A 22,863-nucleotide genomic window follows, 5' to 3' on the forward strand; every position below is an offset into this window, starting at 1 on the left:
CATAAATATACATTATTTATTTCAAACTGCAATGGGTTATTACTGTTAATTTAATATGCATTAATAATTAAATATTTTGAAATTTTCTTGGCTTTAATTTCTAATATGAAAATATCAATAGATATAACCAGTCCTCAATAATTTTTAAGAGTGCAAAGGAGTACTTAGACCAAAAATTTTGAGACCTCTTTCCCCACATGATGAATAAAACCAGAAAGTAAAGACAACCAATTGTGAAATAAATAAGAAAGGTACTTAGAGCTATTTAAATTAAATATCTGAATATTTTAATTAAATGTAATAAATATTTATATTATAAGAAACAATGTTAATCGCTTCCGTAAAAAAATGTTATTGGATCTCAACTCACCCAAAAGGGTGTTTGCGTTTAACTTATCTGTGAAAAATAAGCCTGTTATTGCAAACTGTTTCTTGCCTTAGTTGAGTGCACTAATTGACATATTTGTTCCCTGAAAAATGTTAAGACTTTGACTTGCTTTATTTTAGGGAAAATAAACATTACTGAAAGCATATAGTCTTGCTCTAATATTCTTGTCAGAGTCTATGTGACTGATTCTTATTTACCTGTAATTATGCGCTGACATTTAACCTCTCAACTTTCAATTTAATAAACAGAATAGATAATAGATTTAGATTATTTTTCACCAGTTTCGAATTAATTCTTAGGAATAGTGATACTACACCATGTAAAATAGCATTGTATAACCCAAGGCTAATTTGATCATATATAAATTAAAGCTACATACCAAAAGTAGATTTTCTATCTGCTATCCATCGCAAGGCCCAATCTGCTTTTTTCTTAACATATGGCATTGTTTCAATTGCATTAAATAAAAATTCCCTGTAAAAACAAAAGATTAATGGCAAAGTTATTCACTTGGTTTTTTGGTTTTTTTTTTTTTTTTTATCTTTGGCTGCGCCACACGGCTTGCAGGATCTTAGTTCCCCGACCAGGGATTGAACCCGGGCCCTCAGCAGTGAAAGCGCCAAGTCCTAACCACTGGACCACCAGGGAATCTCCAATTTACTTGTTTTTAATCAGACTATATTTGATTCTATGCAATTCTATGGTATGCAACAGACCTGTAGTTTTTCTGTATTTTTGCATGTCCATAAAATATAGAAGTGAAAGTAAAACTCAAATTAGTGCTTTGGATCTGGTCTTATACAAAATTGACTAAATTAGAATATTTAATTTCTAAACAGAACAGTGTGTGAACAGTTTTTTAAGATATACTATCCAAAGATTTACTGGTCCTATACAAGTTTTTTTTAATCTAACACATTATTAAGCAATAGAAAATATTGTACTCCTAAACTTCCATATTTGAATAATCTTTCCCTAATATTTAGTTCCTTAATATTAACATAATCAAGCAATAGGATAAACCTTTGTAAATAAAATCCCAGCAGTAATACCTTTTCTTAGGATCTCTGATGTAAGTGTCTATTAGCAAACTGTACATCTCTGAGTGAACATTTTCGATGAGAATTTGAAAGCCATAGAAACAGCGAGCCTCTGGAACCTGCACCTCCTGACTAAAGCGCTCCACCTAAGAAGATAAGGGAAACAAATATATCCAATTCTATGGGCTCTCATTAAACACTGCAAATCAGAATCTGGACATCAGAATTACCACTTAAAAATCACCTGTCATGCCACAGACAGGTCAGAAAGACCTTATGAATTATTTTAAGCAGTACTACTTAATCCATCAACCCTCCACAATTAGTTGCATACTATATTCTTAAGCAATTAAATAAACTGACCTATTAGGTGGAGATACTGCCTATAAAGCCAAATAAATTTTAGAACATCTACCAAAAATAATTATTTTGCTTTGTAGAATTGACCTTAATTAGATCTACTGAAGCCCCTACAAGCTTATAATGAAAGTTTGCATCTTCCCATTCTTTTTAATAAGAAAGCATGTCTTCTAACCAACCATAATAGAAGTTTAAAAATGGGAAGCCAGACCCAGTGCTCTATGGCAGAGCTCTGGAAAGATTATTAAGGTGCAGGTTCTCTATTAGGATTACTATCTAAGGGTAAAATCAAACTCATGCTTATGCCTTGTAAGTAGTTTTGATTGGTACAATATGCTTGATTTCATGATATTTTGGGGGGTCAAATAACAGAAATGTATCCTTGCCTCTGACACTTCATCAGAAAAAATGTTTTCAAGAGTTAAGTTCATTTCTTAGACATCATTTTTCAGACTCAGTCTGATTATCTTACCACCATTACTATCATTTAACTGCTGAATGAGAACAAAAGTGGAAACAAAAATCTTACCAAATTTTCATTCACAATTCCATCACTGGCTGCAAAAAAGGCTAAGATGTGAGAGATAAAATACTTCTCTTCTGATTTAAGCTTGTTCCAGTGAGGGAGATCCTTTGATAAATCAACCTGAAATAAAAAGATTTTCGAAAGTTTTAACTTAAATTCTTCTCAAAGTATGGAAAACTGACTTCCATTTCAAAGTTAAGGTGGGACATCTCATTGGCAGTAAAATGTGAAAAAGAAAAAAATTTCATCATTCTTGCTATAGACTAAGTATTTGTGTCCCCGCAAAGTCCATATTGAAACCTAATCCTCAATGTGATGATATTTGGAGGTGGAGCCTTTAGGAAGTGATTAGGTCACCCTCATGAATGGCATTAGTGCCCATATAAAGAGACCTCAGAGAGCTCCTTTGCCCCTTCTGCCATGTGAGGACATAGCAAGAAGACAGCTGTCTATGAAACAGGAAGCAAGCCTTCACCAGATATCAAATCTGCAGGCACCTTGATCTTAGAATCACCAGCCTCCAAAACTGTGAGAAATAAATTTCTGTTGTTTGCAAGCTATCTACTCTATGATATTATTATAGCAGCTCAAACTAAGAAAATTACAAAGGAACAGAACAAAATTAAAACATTATGAAGACATCTATCTTCTAGCTAATTGAGAAGCTGGCCAGGATGTCCTTTCAAAATATTAAAATTAACCTATTCTCACCACAAAAAAGAAATGGTAACTATGTGATGGGATACAGGTGTTAGCTTATACTATGGTGGTAATCATTTTGCCATACATAGTGTATCAAAGCAATACGTTGTACACTTTATACCTACACAATGTTATATGTCAACTATATCAATAAAGCTTGGGGGAAAGCCAAAATCTGGAAGCAATTAAGGAAGGGGCAAAATGGGGAGAGTAGAAACAGTCAAGAAGGAACTGAGGTGAATAAACTAATGCCTTTCAGCAGCCATTTCTTTAACATATTATACATATTTACCATTGTGTTAGACAGATAACTAGGCACTTGTTAAGCAATTGTAGCTGCTACCTTACTGCTGACTAATCTACTTTTATACCCAGAAGTAATGTCAGGCACATAACAATCTGGGTTTTAAAACAATTTATAGATATGGCTTCCTCTGGAAATAGAAATATTTCGGAAAATATTTATTAGAACTAGTCCTTGGAATTAATAGAAATGTATTCTAGAGTTTGGTGAAATTTACAATTGTAAAATAGTCTTTAAATGTACCTTGTAGATATCATTTTGTCTCAGGAAGATCTCTTAAGTATGTTTCATAATAACCTCATAAACATTTGCAATATGTAATTGTCTTTTGTCCTTCTTTTATTTATTCTAACAAAGCCCTAATCTCTTTCACCATTCCAAAAAAAGACTAAAGTTTCATCCTTTCAATCATTTGTGTTCTTTTCCAAAGTCCTTTTTCTCATTACTTTATTTTTTAAATGTTTACTGAGCACCAACTACATGCCAGACACTGTGCTAAATGTTGGGGATACAATGGAGCAGAGAGGAAATATTTGTATACATCTTTTAAAATATGTAAGCTAAAAATCATGTCCTATTCTATTAAGAGTTCACTCGGGTTTAACTGACATCTTCCTGGTTTTTGTGTATTATACTCCTGATACTAAATTTTAATATTACAATATGCTCTCTCTTAAATATTAAACTTACCTACATTAGTCATTTTCCATTCCTAAAAGGTAAAACTTTTCGCCCAGCTTTATCTCATTTGAATAAATTCTCAATTTTACAATCTAAAGATTGATTACAAACTACTGGTTTACAGAACTGCCTGGGTAGCTTTGAAAAAAAACCCCAAACACCAGAACTTTATCTTCTGAATCAAGGCTTCGATGATCAGGCATATTTAGGAATAAAGCTAAATCACTGATAAAACAATGAAGTCTAGAGTCGATTAAACTGTAACTTACATAATTTGTTTAAATGAATAATATGTGGAACTAAAAATGTGTTTGACTTCCCAATTAATTATGTATTTGAATCTTTCTATCAGCTGTCTATAAAACATGTACCAACTTTATATTTTAATTTTCAAAAATTAGTGTTTTTTAAGTCATAGTACTACACATATTACATTTCCTAAAAGATGTAAGAAATTTTTTGATGAATTAAAAAAACCCAGGTATCACAAGTACTTTTTTAACATGATGAATGAAAAAGCCACCTATGTACTCTGTTTGTTCTCTTAACCACATCTCACAAAAAACTTTCTAAAAACCACAGTTAGAGACAGTCAGGTGTGCCTAGCACTATGGCCCAATTTGAAAATGCTGAGTTTGGGTTTGGGTTGGTTTTTTGCTCTACATGCCAACTACAATATAACAAAGATGTTAATAACGTTAACAAATATAAAATAACAAAGATGGGTAGGTGGGTAAAATCAATGTAACAGAAGCTTCAAAAATTGGCGCCTTCTGATTTCTAGTATAAATCTCCCCCCTTCTGTGTAAAATAATAGCTTACATTTATTTGGTGCTTGCTAAATGCCAAGTAACATTCTACACATCTAATTAATCCTAACAACCAGAACTAGGTACTATTAGCCCAATTTACTGATGAGGATACACAGAGAGGTTTCACAGAGCAACTTTGCCAGTGGCACAGCTAGTACGAGGTAGAGCCAGGATTTGTACCTAGGCAGCCTGGTTCCAGAGTCTGCATTCTCAACAGCATATGTAAAGAGTCAATTTCTCAAAAAACAGATAAATAAACAGACAGATCCAAATATATCTAAACAAGTAGATATATCTATCTATATAGATAAACATGCACACACAGAGAACAGAGTGCTATACAGGTATCATCCATCGTATTCAAAAATGAAGACAATGATTATTTGCAGACTATGGAGCAACCGCTTGCATGACCAACTGCCCTTTTACCAAACCAGCGAGGATCTTCTGATTTGCTGTGTTCAACTCATTTCCTAGGCGGAAATTGCCACACTACAGGAAAACATTCCACAGCTGTCCTGTCTGTTGGCACAGCTGTGCCAGGTTTGATGTGGCTGAGGGCAGGGCCAGGCTGGGAGGAGCACTGTGAATTCAGGCCAGCACCTCAGAAGCGAGTGCCCTGCCCAGGCAAACTCCCCATGTGACAGCTCCTTCTGCACCATCAGATAAGCCTCTCATCTGAAAGGAGGGTCTCTAAGGCTTTCACTATTTCATGCTTTAGCTATGGCTGCAATTTTATTTATTCCACTAACCATAAGTAAAGACTAGTCTTATTTGGTCACAGCAAACCAAAACTCTGTTTAAAAATGGAAAATGTTCTGAAATATATTGGAGGTAAAATTCTGGCAGACTGAGATGACATTTTTGCAGCAGAAAACATGTTTATAGACAGTAATCTAAACACAAAACATTGCAGAACCCTGTATTTAGTACTATTTAGTACTAATAGTATTTAGTACTATTTAGTACTAATAGTATTTAGTACTATTTAGTACTTAGTACTATTTAGTACAAATAGTATTTGTATTTCAAACATTATCTTATACAACTGATCTTATTCAATGTACCTTATAATGTAAGTTAAACATTTTTAATGTCCTGCAACAGAAAATGTGAACACTGCACTACAGAACATGTTTGCTGATGACGGTGCTGCTACTTACCTCTTCTGCTGTCCAGAAGGAGGCCTGTGCCTGTTTATACATTTTCCAAATGTCAGGGTACTGGATTGGAAAGATGACAAATCGGCGAGAACTCTTTCTTAGGAGTGGCTCTTCATTTGACTTTGCTTCATTTTCGTTGGTATCTGAAGATAACCTCTGTGAAAAATAAAATACAAGTACCCATTTTATGGAGAGATTTCCTCTTTATTCACATCTAAACACACATCTGGGGAAGTTCGGGAGACAGCATCATTTTGGGAGCCAGTGTCCCCAGCTTGAATCCTTACTGTTATGTGGTAGCTGGTTAATGGTGTTTGCTTAGGTGTGTGGCTATAGGAAGTTCCTTAACTTCTCTGAGCCTTGGTTTCCTCATCAGTAAAATAATACCTACCTTAGAGGTTAATTGTGATGATTAAAAGTGTTTTAAACAGAGCCTGGTGCATAGTAATCTCTCAAAATATTATTGTCATTATTGTTACTTTGAGGATAAGTATAAAATTAGACCCATAAACGTCACAGTGGACAAATTTCTAAAGTTGTGGACAAAATGCCCCTTCAGTGCCTCTCACAGAGACAGAATGCTGGCATGAATAGGCTACTGTTATGAGCTACTTTTTAAATTTTAATGTTTTCTTTTCTAATATTAACTGAAATTATAATACTTATCTGAAAACTCCTTACCAAAAACTTAGTAGCCTTTGTTTGTCTGACCCTTCCCATGTACCAGTTGGTTTTTGCTATTTACATGTTAACATTCCTTTACTGCATATGGTCTCACTGGGGCTGTCTCAAAGCTCTATGGGATAAAGTAAGAAACACAGACCTAAATACATACTGCTTGGAAAGAGGATGGCACTCTAAAAGGGGACAGTGCCATATATGTATGTATGTGTGTGTGTGTGTGTGTGTGTGTGTGTGTGTGTGTGTGTGTGTGTGTATATTTTTAATAATCAGCAAGAGAGCAGAGACCAGTTTTTATATATTGTGGTGTTCCCAGAGTACTGTGTCAAGTGTAACATCAATAAACATTAGCTAAGTAAGTGAATGGGCTGTTAATTTCTCTTTACCTTGTGCTCAGATTACCGGATACCTTTAGATTTTTAAAAATTTAACATAAGACCACAATACATTAGTGAAATAACCTAATAACCACTCAAAGCAAGCCTCCTCTGAGTGCCCTCACATCTCCTCCTCCCCCCACTACACCAAAGGCCTGGATTAGGTGCCTAACATAGCACATAGCTCACTGCAATTTAATTCCCTGTTACTTCTCTACAGTCTCTTCTAGACCGTGCTTCTTAACAGCAAAAACCAACTTTACACTCGTGGAATCCCTAGAGCCTAGCATAGTACCTGGCACTTACTCAATATTCATTCCACAAATATTTAAGCAAATTTTTGAAACAGAAGTGGTCAAGTTTTTTGTTTGTTTGTGTTGCCATTGAGGGCTCTGCAATCTCAAAAAAGCCGTAAGATCCTGACACTGCAGTTCCAGGCTCTAGAACAGGAGATACACATAAGACCATGTCCTCTGGGTCCGGTATTGAGGCTGCTTTTGAACTGTCACCACACAGATGCTTTATATACCTTATTCTGCTTAATCTGTACAAGTCAGTCAAATAGTAACAGTATTCCCATTTTACAGATGAGACAACTAGGTCTTGAAGTACATAAATAACATACCCAGGATCCCACAAGTGGTGAGTGGCAGAAGTAAGATTAGAACTGAGATAGGTCTGAACTCAAAGCCTTGCCTTAAACTACATCCATACATATGTATGGATGGCAGCTAGTAGGGCCAGCCTACATCTAAAAACCAGAATTCAAAACAGTGAGATAATTAAAGTTAAAAAGAGTAAACACTACAATTAACCCTTGAACAACACAGGTTTGAATTGCACAGGTCCACTTACATGTGAGTATTTTCCAATAAAAACTACAATACTATTCCATCCACAGTTGGTTGACAATCAGTGGGTGCAGAACCATGGATACAGAGTGCCAACTGAAAAGTTATATGTGGATTTTCAACTGCACCAAGGGTCAGTGCCCCTAACCCCCAGGTTATTCAAGGGCCAACTGAAATATCTCCTACTAAGCAAAATTAATTTAACAAATGGTACTGATGTAACCAGTGAAATGACAGGAGGAGGAAATCACCAAATTTGATTTTAGGAAAAAGCAAGAAAAATAAAAATGATTTCATTATAAATAAAGTTGAAAGAACCAAAGTGATCCTTTGGTTCTTACCAGCCAAACCGATAAGGCTTAAAGCAGTGATTTTTAACTGGTGCAAGCTTCAGAAATCTCAGAGTAAAACTTTCTCAAAATGCATTCACCTTCTCCTTTACCAGGTTAAAATCACTATGTATAATGAGATCATTGAAGTGTGCTGTTGATGAGGATGTATTTCACAGGTGAATGATAAGACAGTAAAGATAAGATTGAAAATCAACACTTTGGAAATTGCTGCCTCTACGGCAGAATGTGAACCAAATGACCATATTTCACTCTACACTGTTCATTAAAGTACAAAATTGTGTTCACTTACAATAAGCACAAAGTATTATTCATGTCTTTAGGCAAGTCATTTAATCTGATCATCATCACTTGTAATTAGGAGGGTTGTTAAGAAAAGAAGCTGAATTAGGAGATACTGCCACGTAAAGAGAGGGGCTTTCATGAACATAGACTTTTGAACTGGGTTAGAGATGACATATTGCTTATTTTCCTGAAGCTAAGAAAAATCCACACACATTTTAAAACAATGTCAGGAGAACCACACATCCCAAAGTTCTAGGCTCTGCAGGGTATTCTCTGTGGATGTGGGCTAAGAACCCATATTTTAGAAGAAAAAACAATATGAAAAAAGGCATGATGGCATATGACATTTTTAAGAATTGGAAGTAACTTTCTATATCTGGACTTTATGGTATGTGGAGGACGACAGAAGAAGATAAACCAGAAAGGCAGAAAACACTTCACAATGACTTTTCCAAGTGTGCTCTTAAGAACTATGTGGTTCCTCTAGTGTCACAAACATTAGATTTAAAATTTCACTCTAAAATGTGTTTTTACAAGGACCTACTGTATAGCATAGGGAACTATACTCAATCTCTTGTAATAACCTATAATGGAAAAGAATCTGAAAAAGAATACATATACATGTATAACTGAATCACTTTGTTGTACACTGTAAACTAACACATTGTAAATTAACTATACTTCAATTAAAAAATAATAAATGTTTTTAATCATTTAAAACAGTAATAAAAGTAACTGACAGAAATGTTTTATACCATACAGAAAGGTAACCACTAATGCATGGACTTGTGTTTCCAGGTTGTCCTTTTTTTTTTTTTTTTTGGGTGAACTCAGATGAAAGTTTCTCTAGCTATCTCTGCTTAACTGAAGAATAACACGAGATTAAAGACAGGCAGTTAAAAACAACAACAACAACAACAAAAACCCTGTAAACATTTGTCTCTATTTTTCAGGCGTGACCCAAGATTTTTTTTTCAAAACCAACCAAAAAGGAAAAAAACAATAATGCTAATAGTAACAATAACATAATAGTAGCTCTCTTGTTCGAAGTTAAGAACTGTTAGTTGAAAACTGGTTAAATTAAGGAATCACAAGAAAAGTATATATGCCTTAAACTATTTGATTTCACTTAAAACATTTACATTTATTTGCTAATCTTCTGCTATAAGGCCAAAACGTTGTCGTTGTCACACTGATTGGAGTCCCAAGACTTTCTGACATTAAGACAGCACAACGCAACACCTATACTTTCTAGTTTTAACACACTTAGGGTAGCACAATCTCAGTGCAAAATCCTTATCTCTTTTATGATTCTCCCCAATCTTTTTATACTTGTTTGCTTACATCTAATTCTACAGAATTTGTTAACAATTCATGTTTATTGAATTTTCCAAAGCTCTCAGTTTAAGTTTTCAGAGAAAAAACTTTCTTTTCATACTCACATATTACTAGTTTCCACATATTTAATTAAATTACAGTCACTACAGGACTTCCCTGGTGGTCCAGTGGTTAAGAATCCACCTTCCACTGCAAGGGACACTGGTTAGATACCTGGTCGGGGAAGTAAGATCCCACATGCTATGGGGCAACTAAGCCCACGCACCACAACTACTGAGCCCGCATCCAGCAAACTACAGAGCCCAAGCACTGCAACTAGAGAGAAGCCTGCATGCCACAACGAAGAGCCCACGCACCAAAACAAAAGATCCCGTGTTCCGCAACTAAGATCAGACGCAGCCAAAAATAAAATAAATAAATAAATAAATAATTCAAAAATGAATAAATTAATTAGTCATTACAAAACAAGTACTACTGGTATAAACAGCACTGGAAATAAAGACAGCTGATCCTGGTGGCAACAGAAGTACGTGAGTGCATCAGACAGCAGCATACTAGCCATATGCATTTTGAATGCTACGGGTATCCACATATTTTACAGGGTTGATAAATCCACAGAATTGGCCAGTAGTGAATTAAGAGAACTTCTGAAAAATACGCGAGGTAATTCTTTACTAAGTTTGATATAAATCTTCAACTATCATCTATACACCAATTTAAAGTGATGGGTTCATCAAAACAGACTTACTATTCCATTGATTTTATAAGTAATGATAAAATAATATATATAATATATTATATATAATATATATGTTATATATATTAACTTAATTAACTTATTATATTATACAAGTTATATATATTAACTTAATTAACTTATTATATATAATAATATATATGTTATATTATTATTTTATACTTATTTTATACTTATTATTTATACTTATTATTTATACTTATTATATATAATATATGTTATACATAACTTATACATATTAATATATAATATATAACAATAATATAATATTATCATATTATATATAATTATATTAATTATATATATTAATTAATTAACAATTAATATAATTAATTATATACAATATATAATTATATATTAATTATTAATATATTTAATTATGTAATTAATTATATAATAATATATAATATTATAACTTATAAGTTATATTATTAACTTATATTATTATATAAGTTATATATATTAACTTAATTAACTTATTATATATAATAATATATATAAGTTATATATATTAACTTAAAAAATTATACTAATAAAATAGACAAAAGTCAATTTTATCAATTAGTGTTGTACTTATGATTTTGTTTGGAAAATTGGCCCAGGTTTTAAACCATGCAAGGGCATTGAATGTAAATATATATGAATTTTGCCATAGCTATTTTCCTATCGCCATTTGATACAACTATTTTGACAATTTCTTTTTTACTCAGTGTCATCATTTTGACAAAAAGAAGCAAACGAAACATTTTTTAACTTTCAGCTGTTAAAATACGTACTCCATCTCCAAGCTTTATCTGAGGTTAAGGGGGATGCGCCTATTTTTTGCATTTTAAATGGATATTAAGATGTTGATTTTTTTGAAAATGTTGGAGCAGGTCAAAGTGGTCTGCTTTGATATATAACACTTTGGCATCTGGCCTTAGCATGCAGTCTACTGGGAGCAATTGAAAGTTTTTAATCAGGTAAGGAACAGAATCAGATTTGTTTTATAATCACTTTTGGAGAAATGTGGCTAGATTAGAAGAGAAATTGGAGGTGGAGATAACAATGAAAAGATTATTGCACTATCCATCTCTTGCCTGAACGAGGATATCAGCTCCAGAAACACAAAAGACTGATTTAAGGGATATTCAAAAGTAGATTTAATAATTCCTGCTAAAATTTGGATTCTGGACAACAGGATAAGGAAGAGTTGAAGATGCCCTTGAGGTTTACAGCTCCAACAACTGGATGATCAAAATGAGAAATAAGAGACTCAAAGTGCTCAGCACCTGGAGAATAACTGAATCAGACAAAAACTCTTACTTCTCACATTAGATGTTTAACAAAAGCTTAATTTGAATTAACTCCCCCCACCAACCCAAGCCATAACAAGTTACAAACACAAAAGCCTTTTAAAAATCACTTTGGTCGGGCTTCCCTGGTGGCGCCGTGTCCGCTGCCGATGCAGGGGAAAGGGGTTCGTGCCCCGCCGGGAAGATCCCACATGCCGCGGAGCGGCTGGGCCCGTGAGCCATGGCCGCTGGGCCTGCGCGTCCGGAGCCTGTGCTCCGCAACGGGAGCGGCCACAACAGTGAGAGGCCCGCGTACCGAAAAAAAAAATCACTTTGGTCAATAAAAAAGATAATGGGCTCAAGTTTCAAGATATCCAGAAGGCAGCTGAAAATATAACACTATGGTAGTAGGCAGAGGCACTACCTCCCTCCTTCCTAATTCAGTGGAGATCTATGAGTAGTCGCCAAGAGGATGGATGTGATTATTCAGGGAGAACATATAGAGCAGCAGCAGCACAGCTGAGAATGCAGACTATCTCTCTTCACAGAAAAAGGGCAGATGGAAGAAGAGCCAGCGGGGATTAAAACTGGCTGAAATGGTTGTAAAGCAAAGGTAGAAGTGACCTGACTTGGCTAAAGCAAGGATCAACAGATGAGACAGAAAGGATCTACACTGTGGATTTCAATTGGGCTAAGATGTTTGGAGTTTTCTGGGCCAAAGATTTTCAAATATCTGGGGGGCTGGGAGGCTGAGACTTCAACTCTCCTCACAGGCATTCATTGTGGAGCACAGTTTAAAATCATTCCTGGGAATTCCCTGGTGGTCAGTGGTTAAGACTTTCACTGCTGAGGGCTCGGGTTCGATCCCTGGTTGGGGAATTAAGATCCCACAAGCCCCGCGGCACGGCCAAAAAAAAAAAATCATTCCTATGGAGAGTCATGGAGAGTTTCTGGGTAGGAATTAACATGGATTGGGATGCCATGAGAAAGATAAATTGAACATCCCTGTGTAGGTTAAATTAGAAAAGAAAAAACATAGATTTTGGTAGCAACTATAGTGTCGATTTCAGAGGTAGAAATGACAGCCTGAATTAAGATGTGGCAGTTAGCGTGAAAAAGCTGCTTGAACAGGACTTTGCCAGTCTGAGGAGCTGGGCAGGTTTTGGTGGGAACTGAGACCCTTTTGGGAGTATTTATTTGAGTGGAGTGACACGGAGGCACAGGTTTAATGATGGATTAATTTGGCAGTGGTAAATAGGATTGGACAGCAGGTAAGACCGGAAGTAGACAAATAAATTTGTTGTAACTGCATAAGTGTTAAGTGAGAATGTGAAATAGCTTCTCATCGTCATTCCTTGGCAACATTCCACCATCTTTTTCAGAATGGTGCTTCCTGTTTCTGGTCACCTGGTCCCAAGAGTTACTAGGACATGCTAGGGCACCCATCTAGATCAAGATTCCCCAGCTAGCACTCACCCTGCTCTGATCTAGGCTGGCATTCTACACAGCCCCTCCCTCCCATCCACCTCCAATTTCACCACTTTCATTTGCTTGCCTTCACCTCTCTCCTATTCTTCAGGTGAAGTAGAATATTTGGATGCTGTCAGAGCCATACACTATTTGTAGGTGTTTTCATTTTCCTATTCCCACCAAATCTAATAAAACAGATGGAATACTGGCCTAGGAATGAGAACTTGGTTTTAAACCTAGCTCTGCTACTGATTTGTGTGGTCCTGGGCATATCATTTCATCTTTTCTGGCCTAAACTTTCTTACCTTGAAAATAGGGACTATCAATTAGATTAATGATAGTTAATTTTGAGAAACTATAAAAACTTTGAACCCCCTTTATCAGGAGATTCACAGCTGCACATACAAAGTCTACAAACTTCAGGAGAGCCATAAACCCCCTTCAAGGTATAAACTCTTCAAGGTAGTGTTCTTAAAATATGTGTACCAGGATCACCTGAAGTGCTTGTTAAAAATGGAGTCCCAGACCCATCCCAAGAGATTTTGATTCACTACATCTGGGGCATAGGCCCAGTAATTTACATTTTTTACAATGTTTTCCAGGTGATTCTGCTGCAGGTGGCCCATGCTGCACCAATATATCTAGAGAAAAAAAGTACTTAAGGCACCCTTGCATTTCGAGTTAAAAACTGTGGAAGAGGTGCTCACTAAAATTATTTCTATATCTAAAGTACTGCCTCTGTCTTTGTGGGTCTGTATCAAGATAGGGATAATAAATAAAAATTAACTTCCAGGTCTTAAATCTCAATAAGTCTTGGTACTACTAGCACAAACAAAAATATCTGAGTTGTCCCATTACAGTGGGGAAATTGGTACTAAATATATTTGTTTCAAGAGGGGAAGAAAAAGTTTGAGGGCTATTTACAATTTGTTAACTAGCTACTAAATGTTTACAAAGTCAAAATAAAATAAAATCCCAAATCTGGAATCTACAACTTTCTGAAGAAATGTAGGGCCAAGCAAGTGTCTCTGTGAACTGAAACTCTATTAAAATAATCAGATACCACACACAGCAACAGGTTTAGAAGTATTTACAGAATAACAGGGTATGAAAATTATAGTGCAACAATTTGAACTACCCTACAACCCTACAATCTAATGAATCCCAACTTACTTACTGTTGCTATATACCTCTACTAATATAGAAGCAGAGAAGATGAACACGTTAACTAAGGTTTTTATTAAGCACCCACAACTTCTGTGGCACTTTGCATAAAGCATTTTACTTAATTCTTTGTGAAGGAAGTATCATTTCCACCATATAAACGAAGATAGTGATACCCAAAGATTCACAGCTAGTTTAGCCGGGTCTGAGAAAACTGGCCTCCTAACCTGATCATTTCATTGTTAATGAGGATTTCCCGACGCCATTCTACCTATCATCTCCACCCCATCCACCTGTGTCAATTTCCACAGGCATCCTTCCAAGTCCTTTTACCGATCCCAGAGATGGCATGCATTTCTCTAGCAGAGCCACCAGTCCTCGGCCCTTGCCTCAATTTCCCCGGCTAGGGCTCCAGAACAGGGAAGGATGGGAGGGGGGGTGCGCCTTGCCCCGGTCTGAAGTCTCAGAGCATTGCCTTTGGGTAGCCCCGGAACAGAGCAGTGGAGCAGAAACCCGGCTCGCTCCTCACCCCTCCCCGGGGACTGCCTCCCGGGCGCTCGAAAAGACGAAACCCGTCTGCAGCGACGACTCGAAGCCGGGCCGACACCAGGTTTCAGAAGGCAATGAATAAAATTTCTCACAGCGCTCCTGCACCTTGCAGGTCCCCGCCGCAACCCGCAATCTAGAGGCCAGTCGTGACTGGGGGCGGGAGAGGAAGCAGCAGCAATGTTTACCTCCTCCTGCTGGGGCCTGGACGCTTCCGGCCTTTCCGCGTCTCCCATCGCGCAGACTCCGCCAGAGCTACAAGAGCAGAGGGAACCAAGTGCCTCAGGCCACCTCCACCTGGGACAGAACCAAGTAGCCGGCGGGTCCTCTGAGTCGGCCCCGACCCCTCCTACTCCTGCCGGCCCCGCCCCGCTCCACTCTGTCGACCTCACTTTCTCGCCTGCCCATTGAGGGACTGTCCCAGCTCTGGCCTGGCCCCGCCTCCCCGGCCTCAGGGACCCGCCTGCTCCGCAGGCCCCGCCCCACTCCTCTGCGCCGGCCCCACCTCCCGCCTGTTTAATGAGGGTCCCTCCCTGCGCCTGCCGGCCCCGCCTCTCCCGCCTCCGGGCCCCGCCCCGCTGCGCCGGCCCCATCTCCCGCCTGCCCAGTGAGTGATTCTCTCTGCGCCTGCTGGCCCCGCCTCCCACGCCTCCAGGCCCTGCCTCCTCCGGCAGCCCACGCCCCCACGCCGGCCCCGCCCCCTGCTCGCTCACTGAGGAACTCTCCCAGAGGCACCCCCTCGGCACGACCCCCAGTCTGTGGCCTGAGGGGTTCGGCTTTCGGCACCTTCCGCGAGGCTGTCCTCTAGTCGCGCGGTGCAGGAGGTGCCCGGACCTGCCAGGTCATCTCTCTTGGTCGAGACTCTCCAGCTAGCTCTCGCCTTGCCTCAGGAATACGGTGTGTCGCGCTAACTCGGCCTGAGAGACCGCCAGGTAGCGGTCGGACCACACACAGGAGGAGCTAAAGAGGAGAGAGCGCTCTTCGCGTGTGGAGCGGTAGTGAGGAGAAGCCATGCTCTCGGTGAGAAAAGAGGACCGCACCGTTACACCACTGGTGAAGAGAGAAGGCTGCCCTGCTTTGTCCTGAAGCGACCGAGAAGAGATAGGCGGAAGGTGTGCGGGAACGGGTCGGTGGGGCGTCGGGGTGAGGAGGGGGGCGAATGATGGAAGGCGGGGATGGGGTTTGAAGGCTCTGTGGATACTGGTTCAGCAAACTAAGCTTGTAGTGACACTTGCGCTTAGCAAGTGACGGGCGCCGTACCGCCCTGTGAACCGAGCCGCGGGGTCCCGCGACGCCCCTGTGCCGTAGACAGCGATGCCCCTCCGCTTACGGACCAGGAACTCGGGCTTGGGATAAACCCCTGAGGTTACCCAGCCCGAAGGCAGTAGGCTTCCAGGCTCCCTGCGAAACGCTCTTTTCAAGGCCGAAAGTCAGAGTGTGGAGCGGGGACAGACTCGGGGGCTGCCGATGGCCCCGCCTCTCAGAGGAGCTATCTAAAGATAACTGCCCACAGAAAGAAAAAATAGTTGGGTCCAAAAACTAGGAATGAGGTGAAAGAGAGATTTCCTTAAGTATTTTGAAGCTGGAATATTGAGGGAACCTTGTCGTGCCTTGAACAACATGCACCTGTTCTGTGATTAGCTGATGAGGGAAGTGTGGTTAAAACAGGGTAGAAGATTAAGCTTTGAAAACGATGAAAGTTCCTTCTCAAACCTGTCCTAGAGCTGGGGGATGAGAGATAGCCTTTCTTCCTTAGGCAACTGCTAGGGGCCAAGTGCTGAGTAAAAACTTTTACAAATAGTAACTTTAAATAATAGTTAAATTAGTACTGTGAGGAAACTGAGTCTTAAGTTAGATAATTCATCGTAGGCCATGTGGCAAATAAACTAAGAGCAAGGATTCTACCATTTAAAGTCATCGAACAGTATGCTATATGTCAGGCATCATATTCGTATTGAAGATGCAAAAGTGAATGAGACTAGTGGAAAAGAACGTGGATCCTGGAGCCATATCATCCTGGGCCTGAATTCTAGCTCCCTTGTTTATTAGCTGTGCTACTTTGGACAAGTTACTTAGCCTCTGAGACTCAGTTTCCTCAATTCCTTCCTCATAAGATTGTTGTGTGGATTTACTAATATATTACTTGTAAAGCACCTATTGGGGTGGAAAATGACAGTGATAGCTTCCAAGTACACTAGTAATCAGGCCATCCTAGAGGTCATGGAACAGGAAGGCTCAATTGAGTCACTCGAATCACATGTTTTATTAAATTAATTGAAAACATACATTAAGGGGAAAGAGATGGAGTAGCTAACCTATTTAAGATAGGATGTGGGGAGGGGAGGGAGTGGAAGGACCATACTATTCAAATGTTAATCAGTATTCATATATCCTGTCTTTGTTCCATCAGCCTTCCTGGCTGGTGGTATAGTTACAAAGGCCAGAGTTGAGGATGAGCATGGGGTTCTCAGCAGTGGAGCCAACATACACTTGCTCTTTTGGAGGGATGCAGGAGCAAGTAGGCCTGGTCACAGCTGTAACTTGCCTAAATTAGCCTGCTGAGCAGCAATGAGTTTTATCTGTGTTTCTTGGGAAAAGCTTATGTGAGGCCAGAATAGATGTCACCAATTAGTGGTTGATTTAGCGGTAACATAGTTGTCAATCTGGAAGTGACATGATCCTTAAAGTATGAATGTTTAAGAATTACTTGGTTCTTGCAGCCCTTTCTGTCTGTGACACTCTAATTTGTTCCATTATTTTTGTCTATGTTCAACACATTTATGTTGTTTATTCTATCTTTAACATGCCTCACAGGTTAATAACTTGTTTACTATTTATACTTAACATGTCTTATGAATCTCCTTATGTCTTGCAAGCTATTTGCTCCCATACTTAGTTTCTTTCCATTTTTATATTAGAATTGAATAATCTTAATACAGCAGAAACACATTTCAGTGCTTATTATATTGCCTGAAGCGTAGTAGGCAGTATGTATTAGTTTCCCTCAAGATGTTTAAAGTTAACAGGAAGAGCAAATGTAAAATATTATATGTGCAACTGAAAGATCTCTGGGAGTAGGAGGATTCTACATCTTCATAGATTCTGTGGCATATTATATTTTCCTAATATATTTGGAAAACATTTCTCATCCCAAACACTGTTCCCATCAAAAGGTGGAGTCTTTTTTTTTGTTTAATAAATTTATTTATTTATTTTTGGCTGTGTTGGGTTTTCGTTTCTGTGCGCAGGCTTTCTCTAGTTGCAGCGAGCGGGGGCTACTCTTCATCGCAGTGCGCGGGCTTCTCATTGTAGTGGCTTCACTTGTTGCGGAGCACAGGTTCTAGACGCGCAGGCTCAGTAGTTGTGCCTCACGGGCTTGGTTGCTCCGCGGCATGTGGGATCTTCCCAGACCAGGGCTCGAACCCGTGTCCCCTACATTGGCAGGCAGATTCTTAACTACTGTGCCACCAGGGAAGCCCAAAAGGTGGAGTCTTATTCCCCTTCTGCTGTGTTCTGAACATTTGTGTCCCCCAAAATTCTTAAGTTGAAAACCTAGTGCCCAAGGTGATATTTAGGAGGTGAGGCCTTTGAAAGGTGATTAGGTCATGAGAGTAGAGCCTTCATGAATGAGATTAGTGCCCTTATATTGGATTGTTTGTTTTTCACTACTGAGTTTGTATGGGTTCTTTATATGTATTTTGGATATTAACCCCTTACCAGGTGTATGATTTGCAAATATTTTCTCCCGTTCAGTAAGTTGCCTTTCCATTTTGTTGATGGATTTCTTTGCTATGCAGAAATTTTTTAGTTTGATATAGTCCCACTTGTTTATTTTTGCTCTTGTCTTTGCTCTTGGTGTGAAATCTAAAAAGTTATTGTCAAGACCAATGTTAAAGAGCTTACTGCCTCTGTTTTTTATGATTTGAAATATATTTCAAAACTCAATATATTTTGAGTTAATTTTTGTATATGATGTAAGATAGTGGTCCAGTTTCATTCTTTTGCATGTGGCTGTCCAGTTTTCCCAACACCATGCATTGAAGTGACTCTTGTTTCTTCATTAAATATTCTTGGCTCCTTTGTCAAATTAATTGATGAAATATGTGTGGGTTTATCTCTGGGCTCTCTATTCTGTTTCATTGATATGTGTGTCTGCTTTTATGCCATACTACAATGTTTTGATTATAATAGTTTTGTAATGTAGTTTGAAATCAGGGAGCATGATACCTCCAGCTTCGTTGTTCTTTCTCAAGATTGCTTTGGCTATTTGGGGTGTTTTGTGGTTTCACATAAATTTAGGATTATTTATTTTATTTCTTTGAAAAATGCCATTGGAATTTCGATAGGAATTACATTGACTCTGTAGATTGCTTTGGGTAGTATGGACATTTTAACAATATTAACTTTTCCAGTTCATGAGCATGGAATATCTTTCCATTTATTTGTGTTCTCTTCACTTTCTTTCATTAATGTCTTACAGTTTTTAGTGTTCAGGTTTTTACCTCCTTGGTTAAATTTATTTCTAGATATTTTTCTTTTTGATGCAATTGTAAATGAGATTGTTTTCTTAATTTCTGTTTCTGATAGTTCATTGTTAGTGTATAGAAACACAGATTTTTGTATACTAACTTTGTATCCTGCAAATTTACTGAACTCATTTACTCTAAGGTTTTTTGGTGGAGTCTTTTGGGTTTTCTATATATAATATCATCTGTAAATAGTGACAGTTTTACTTCTTCCTTTCCAATTTGAATGCCTTTTATTTCTTTTTTATTGACTAATTGCTCTTGCTAGGCATTTCAGTATTATGTTGAATAAGAGTGGTGAGAATGGGTATCCTTGTCTTGTTCCTGATCTTAGACAAAAAGCTTTCAGCTTTTCACTGCTGAGTATGATGTTAGCTGTGGACTTGTCATATATGGCCTTGGTTATGTTGAGGTACATTCCCTCTATACCCATTTTGTTGAGAGTTTTTATCATAAATGGATATGATTTGTGATATTGGCCTGTAATTTTCTTTTCTTGTGGCATACTTGCCTGGTTTTGGTATCAAGGTAATGCTGGCCTCATTAAATGATTTTGGAAGCATTCCCTCCTCTTCTATTTTTGGAAGACTTTGAGAAGTGTTGGTATTAATTCTTTGAATGTTGGGTAGAATTCACCAGTGAAGGCATCTGGTACTGGACTTTTGTTTGTTGAGAGGTTTTTGATTACTGATTCAATTGCCTTACTAGTAATTGGAAATAGATTTTCTATTTCTTCATGATTCAGTCTTGGTAGGTTGTATGTTTCTACATTTATACATTTCTTATAGATTGTCAAATTTGTTGGCATATAATTGTTCATAGCAGTCTCTTATGATCCTTTATACTTCTCAAGTATTAGTTATATGTCTCCTCTTTCATTTGAGTTTGAATCCTCTCTTTTTTTTTCTTGGTGAGCCTAGCTAAAAGTTTGTCAATTTTGTTTATCTTTTAAGAGAACCAGCTTTTAGTTCCATTGATCTTTTCTCTTGCCTTTTTAGTCTCTGTTTCATTTATTTTCTCTCTGATCTTTGTTATTTCCTTCCTTCAACTAATTTTGGGCATCATTTGTTCCTCTTTTTCTAGTTCCTTGAGGTATAAAGTTAGGTTATTTGAGATTTTTCTTGTGCCTTGATGTAGGCATTTATTGCTATGAACTTCCCTCTTAAAACTGCTTTTGTTGCATCCCATAAGTTTTGGTATTTCCATTTTCATTTGTCTCAAGGTATATTTTTTAAATTTCTTTTTTGATTTCTTCTTTGACCCATTGGTTGTTCAAAAGCATGCTGTTTAATCTCTACATATTTGGAAATTTTCCAGTTTTCTACTTGTAATTCATTTCTAGTTTCATGCCATTGTGGTCAGAAAAGGTGCTTAATATAATTTCAGTCTTCTTAAATTTGTTATAACTTGTTTTGTGGCCTAACATATGATCTGTTCTGGAGAATGTTCCATGTGCACTTGAGGAGAATGTGTATTCTGTTGCTTTTGGATGGAATCTTTTATATATATATATATATATATATATATATATATACATAATACATATATGTATATATATATAAAAGATCTATATATATCATATATCATTTATATATATTTTATATATATTCATCCTTATGATACAATATGCCATTTAAGGCCAATGTTTCCTTATTGATTTTTCTGACCCAATGATCTATCCATTGATATAAGTAGGGTATTAACATTCTCTACCATTATTTATTTATTATAAATTTATTTATTTATTTTTGGCTGCATTGGATCTTCGTTGCTGCACGCGGGCTTTCTCTAGTTGTGGCAAGCAGGGGCTACTCTTCGTTGCAGTGCATGGGCTTCTCATTGTGGTGGCTTCTCTTATTGCAGAGCACGGACTCTAGGCGTGCGGGCTTCAGTAGTTGTGGCATGAGGGCTCCGTAGTTGTAGCTCGTGGGCTCTAGAGTGCAGGCTCAGTGTTTGTGGTGTATGAGCTTAGTTGCTCTGTGGCATGTGGGATCCTCCCGGACCATGGCTCAAACCTGTGTCCCCTCCATTGGCAGGTGGATTCTTAACCACTGTACCACCAGGGAAGGCCCCCCCTACCATTATTTTATTGCTGTCTATTTCTCCCTTTAGGTCTGTTAGTATTTGCTTTATACATTTAGGTGCTCCTATGTGGGAGTGCATAAAAATTTACAAATGTTATATCTTGTTGTTGAATTGACCCCTTTATCATTATGAAATGCCCTTCATTGTCTCTTATTACAGTCTTTGTCTTAAAGTCTATTTTGAAGATGTTAAAAATAGCAATTATGCTCCAATAAAGATGTTAAAAATGTTTTTTAAAATAAAGTCTATTTTGTCTGGTATAATTAGAGCTATCCCAGCTTTCTTTTGGTTTCCATTTGCTTGGAATATCTTTTTCTATCCCTTCATTTTCAGTCTGTGTGTGTCCTTACATCTGAAGTGATCCTTTTGTAGGCTGCATATAGATGGGTCTTTTTTTTTAAATCTATTTAGCCATTCTGTGTCTTCTGATTAGAGAATATAGCATATTAGTGCCCTCATAAAAGGCTCCAAAGAGCTTTCTCGCCCTTTCCGCCATGTGAGGTTACAATAAGAAGTCTGTGACCCAGAAGAGGGCCTTCACTTGATCATGCTCAGACCTGGATCCCAGATTTTCAGCCTCCAGAACTGTGAGAAATAAATATTTATTCTTCATATGCCACCCAGTCTGTGGTAGTTTGCTATAGCAACTGCAATGGACTAAAATACCTCCCTTTGGGGACTTCCCTGGTGATCCAATGCAGACTTCACCTTCCAATGCAGGGGGTGTGGGTTTGATCCCTGGTTGGGAAACTAAGATCCCACATGCCTTGCAGCCAAAAAACCCAAAAAACATAAAACAGAAGCAATATTGTAACAAATTCAATAAAGACTTTAAAAATGGTCCACATCAAAAAAAAAATCTTAAAAAAAAACCCTTCCTTTGAATGTGAGCTATCCTTAGTGACATACTTTTTTTAAATAATTAATTTTTGGCTGCTTTGGGTCTTCATTGCCATGCGCAGTATCTCTAGTTGTGGCAAGCAGGGGCTACTCTTTGTTGCGGTGCACAGGCTTCTCATTGCGGTGGCTTCCCTTGTTGTGGAGCACAGGTTCTAGGCGTGTGGGCTTCAGTAGTTATGGCACGTGCACTCAGTAATTGTGGCTCAAGGGCTCTAGAGCGCAGGCTCAGTAGTTGTGGCACACAGGCTTAGTTGCTCCACAGCATGTGGGATCTTCCTGGACC

General features: G+C 38.0%; 1 protein-coding gene across 3 annotated transcripts in view; it reads right to left on the reverse strand.

Annotated features, from left to right (window-relative positions):
- Positions 1–15,472, reverse strand: part of RRM2B (ribonucleotide reductase regulatory TP53 inducible subunit M2B) — a 39,736-nt gene extending 24,264 nt beyond the window's left edge. Inside the window, exons 1-5 of one of the 3 annotated variants that reach the window (XM_033438171.2) lie at positions 15,258–15,472; positions 5,977–6,132; positions 2,318–2,434; positions 1,441–1,574; positions 768–862 (exon numbers count right to left, since the gene is read on the reverse strand). In XM_033438171.2, coding sequence (XP_033294062.1) covers positions 768–862; positions 1,441–1,574; positions 2,318–2,434; positions 5,977–6,132; positions 15,258–15,305 — 550 coding nt within the window. In that variant the 5' untranslated portion in view covers positions 15,306–15,472. Of the gene's footprint in view, positions 1–767; positions 863–1,440; positions 1,575–2,317; positions 2,435–5,976; positions 6,133–15,052; positions 15,183–15,257 lie in introns of those variants that run through there. The other 2 variants (XM_004275330.4, XM_033438172.2) reach the window with 2 other exon arrangements.
- Between the last annotated feature and the right edge of the window lie 7,391 nt (positions 15,473–22,863).

This window comes from Orcinus orca, chromosome 17 (assembly GCF_937001465.1).
Source record: "Orcinus orca chromosome 17, mOrcOrc1.1, whole genome shotgun sequence".
NCBI lineage: Eukaryota > Metazoa > Chordata > Mammalia > Artiodactyla > Delphinidae > Orcinus > Orcinus orca.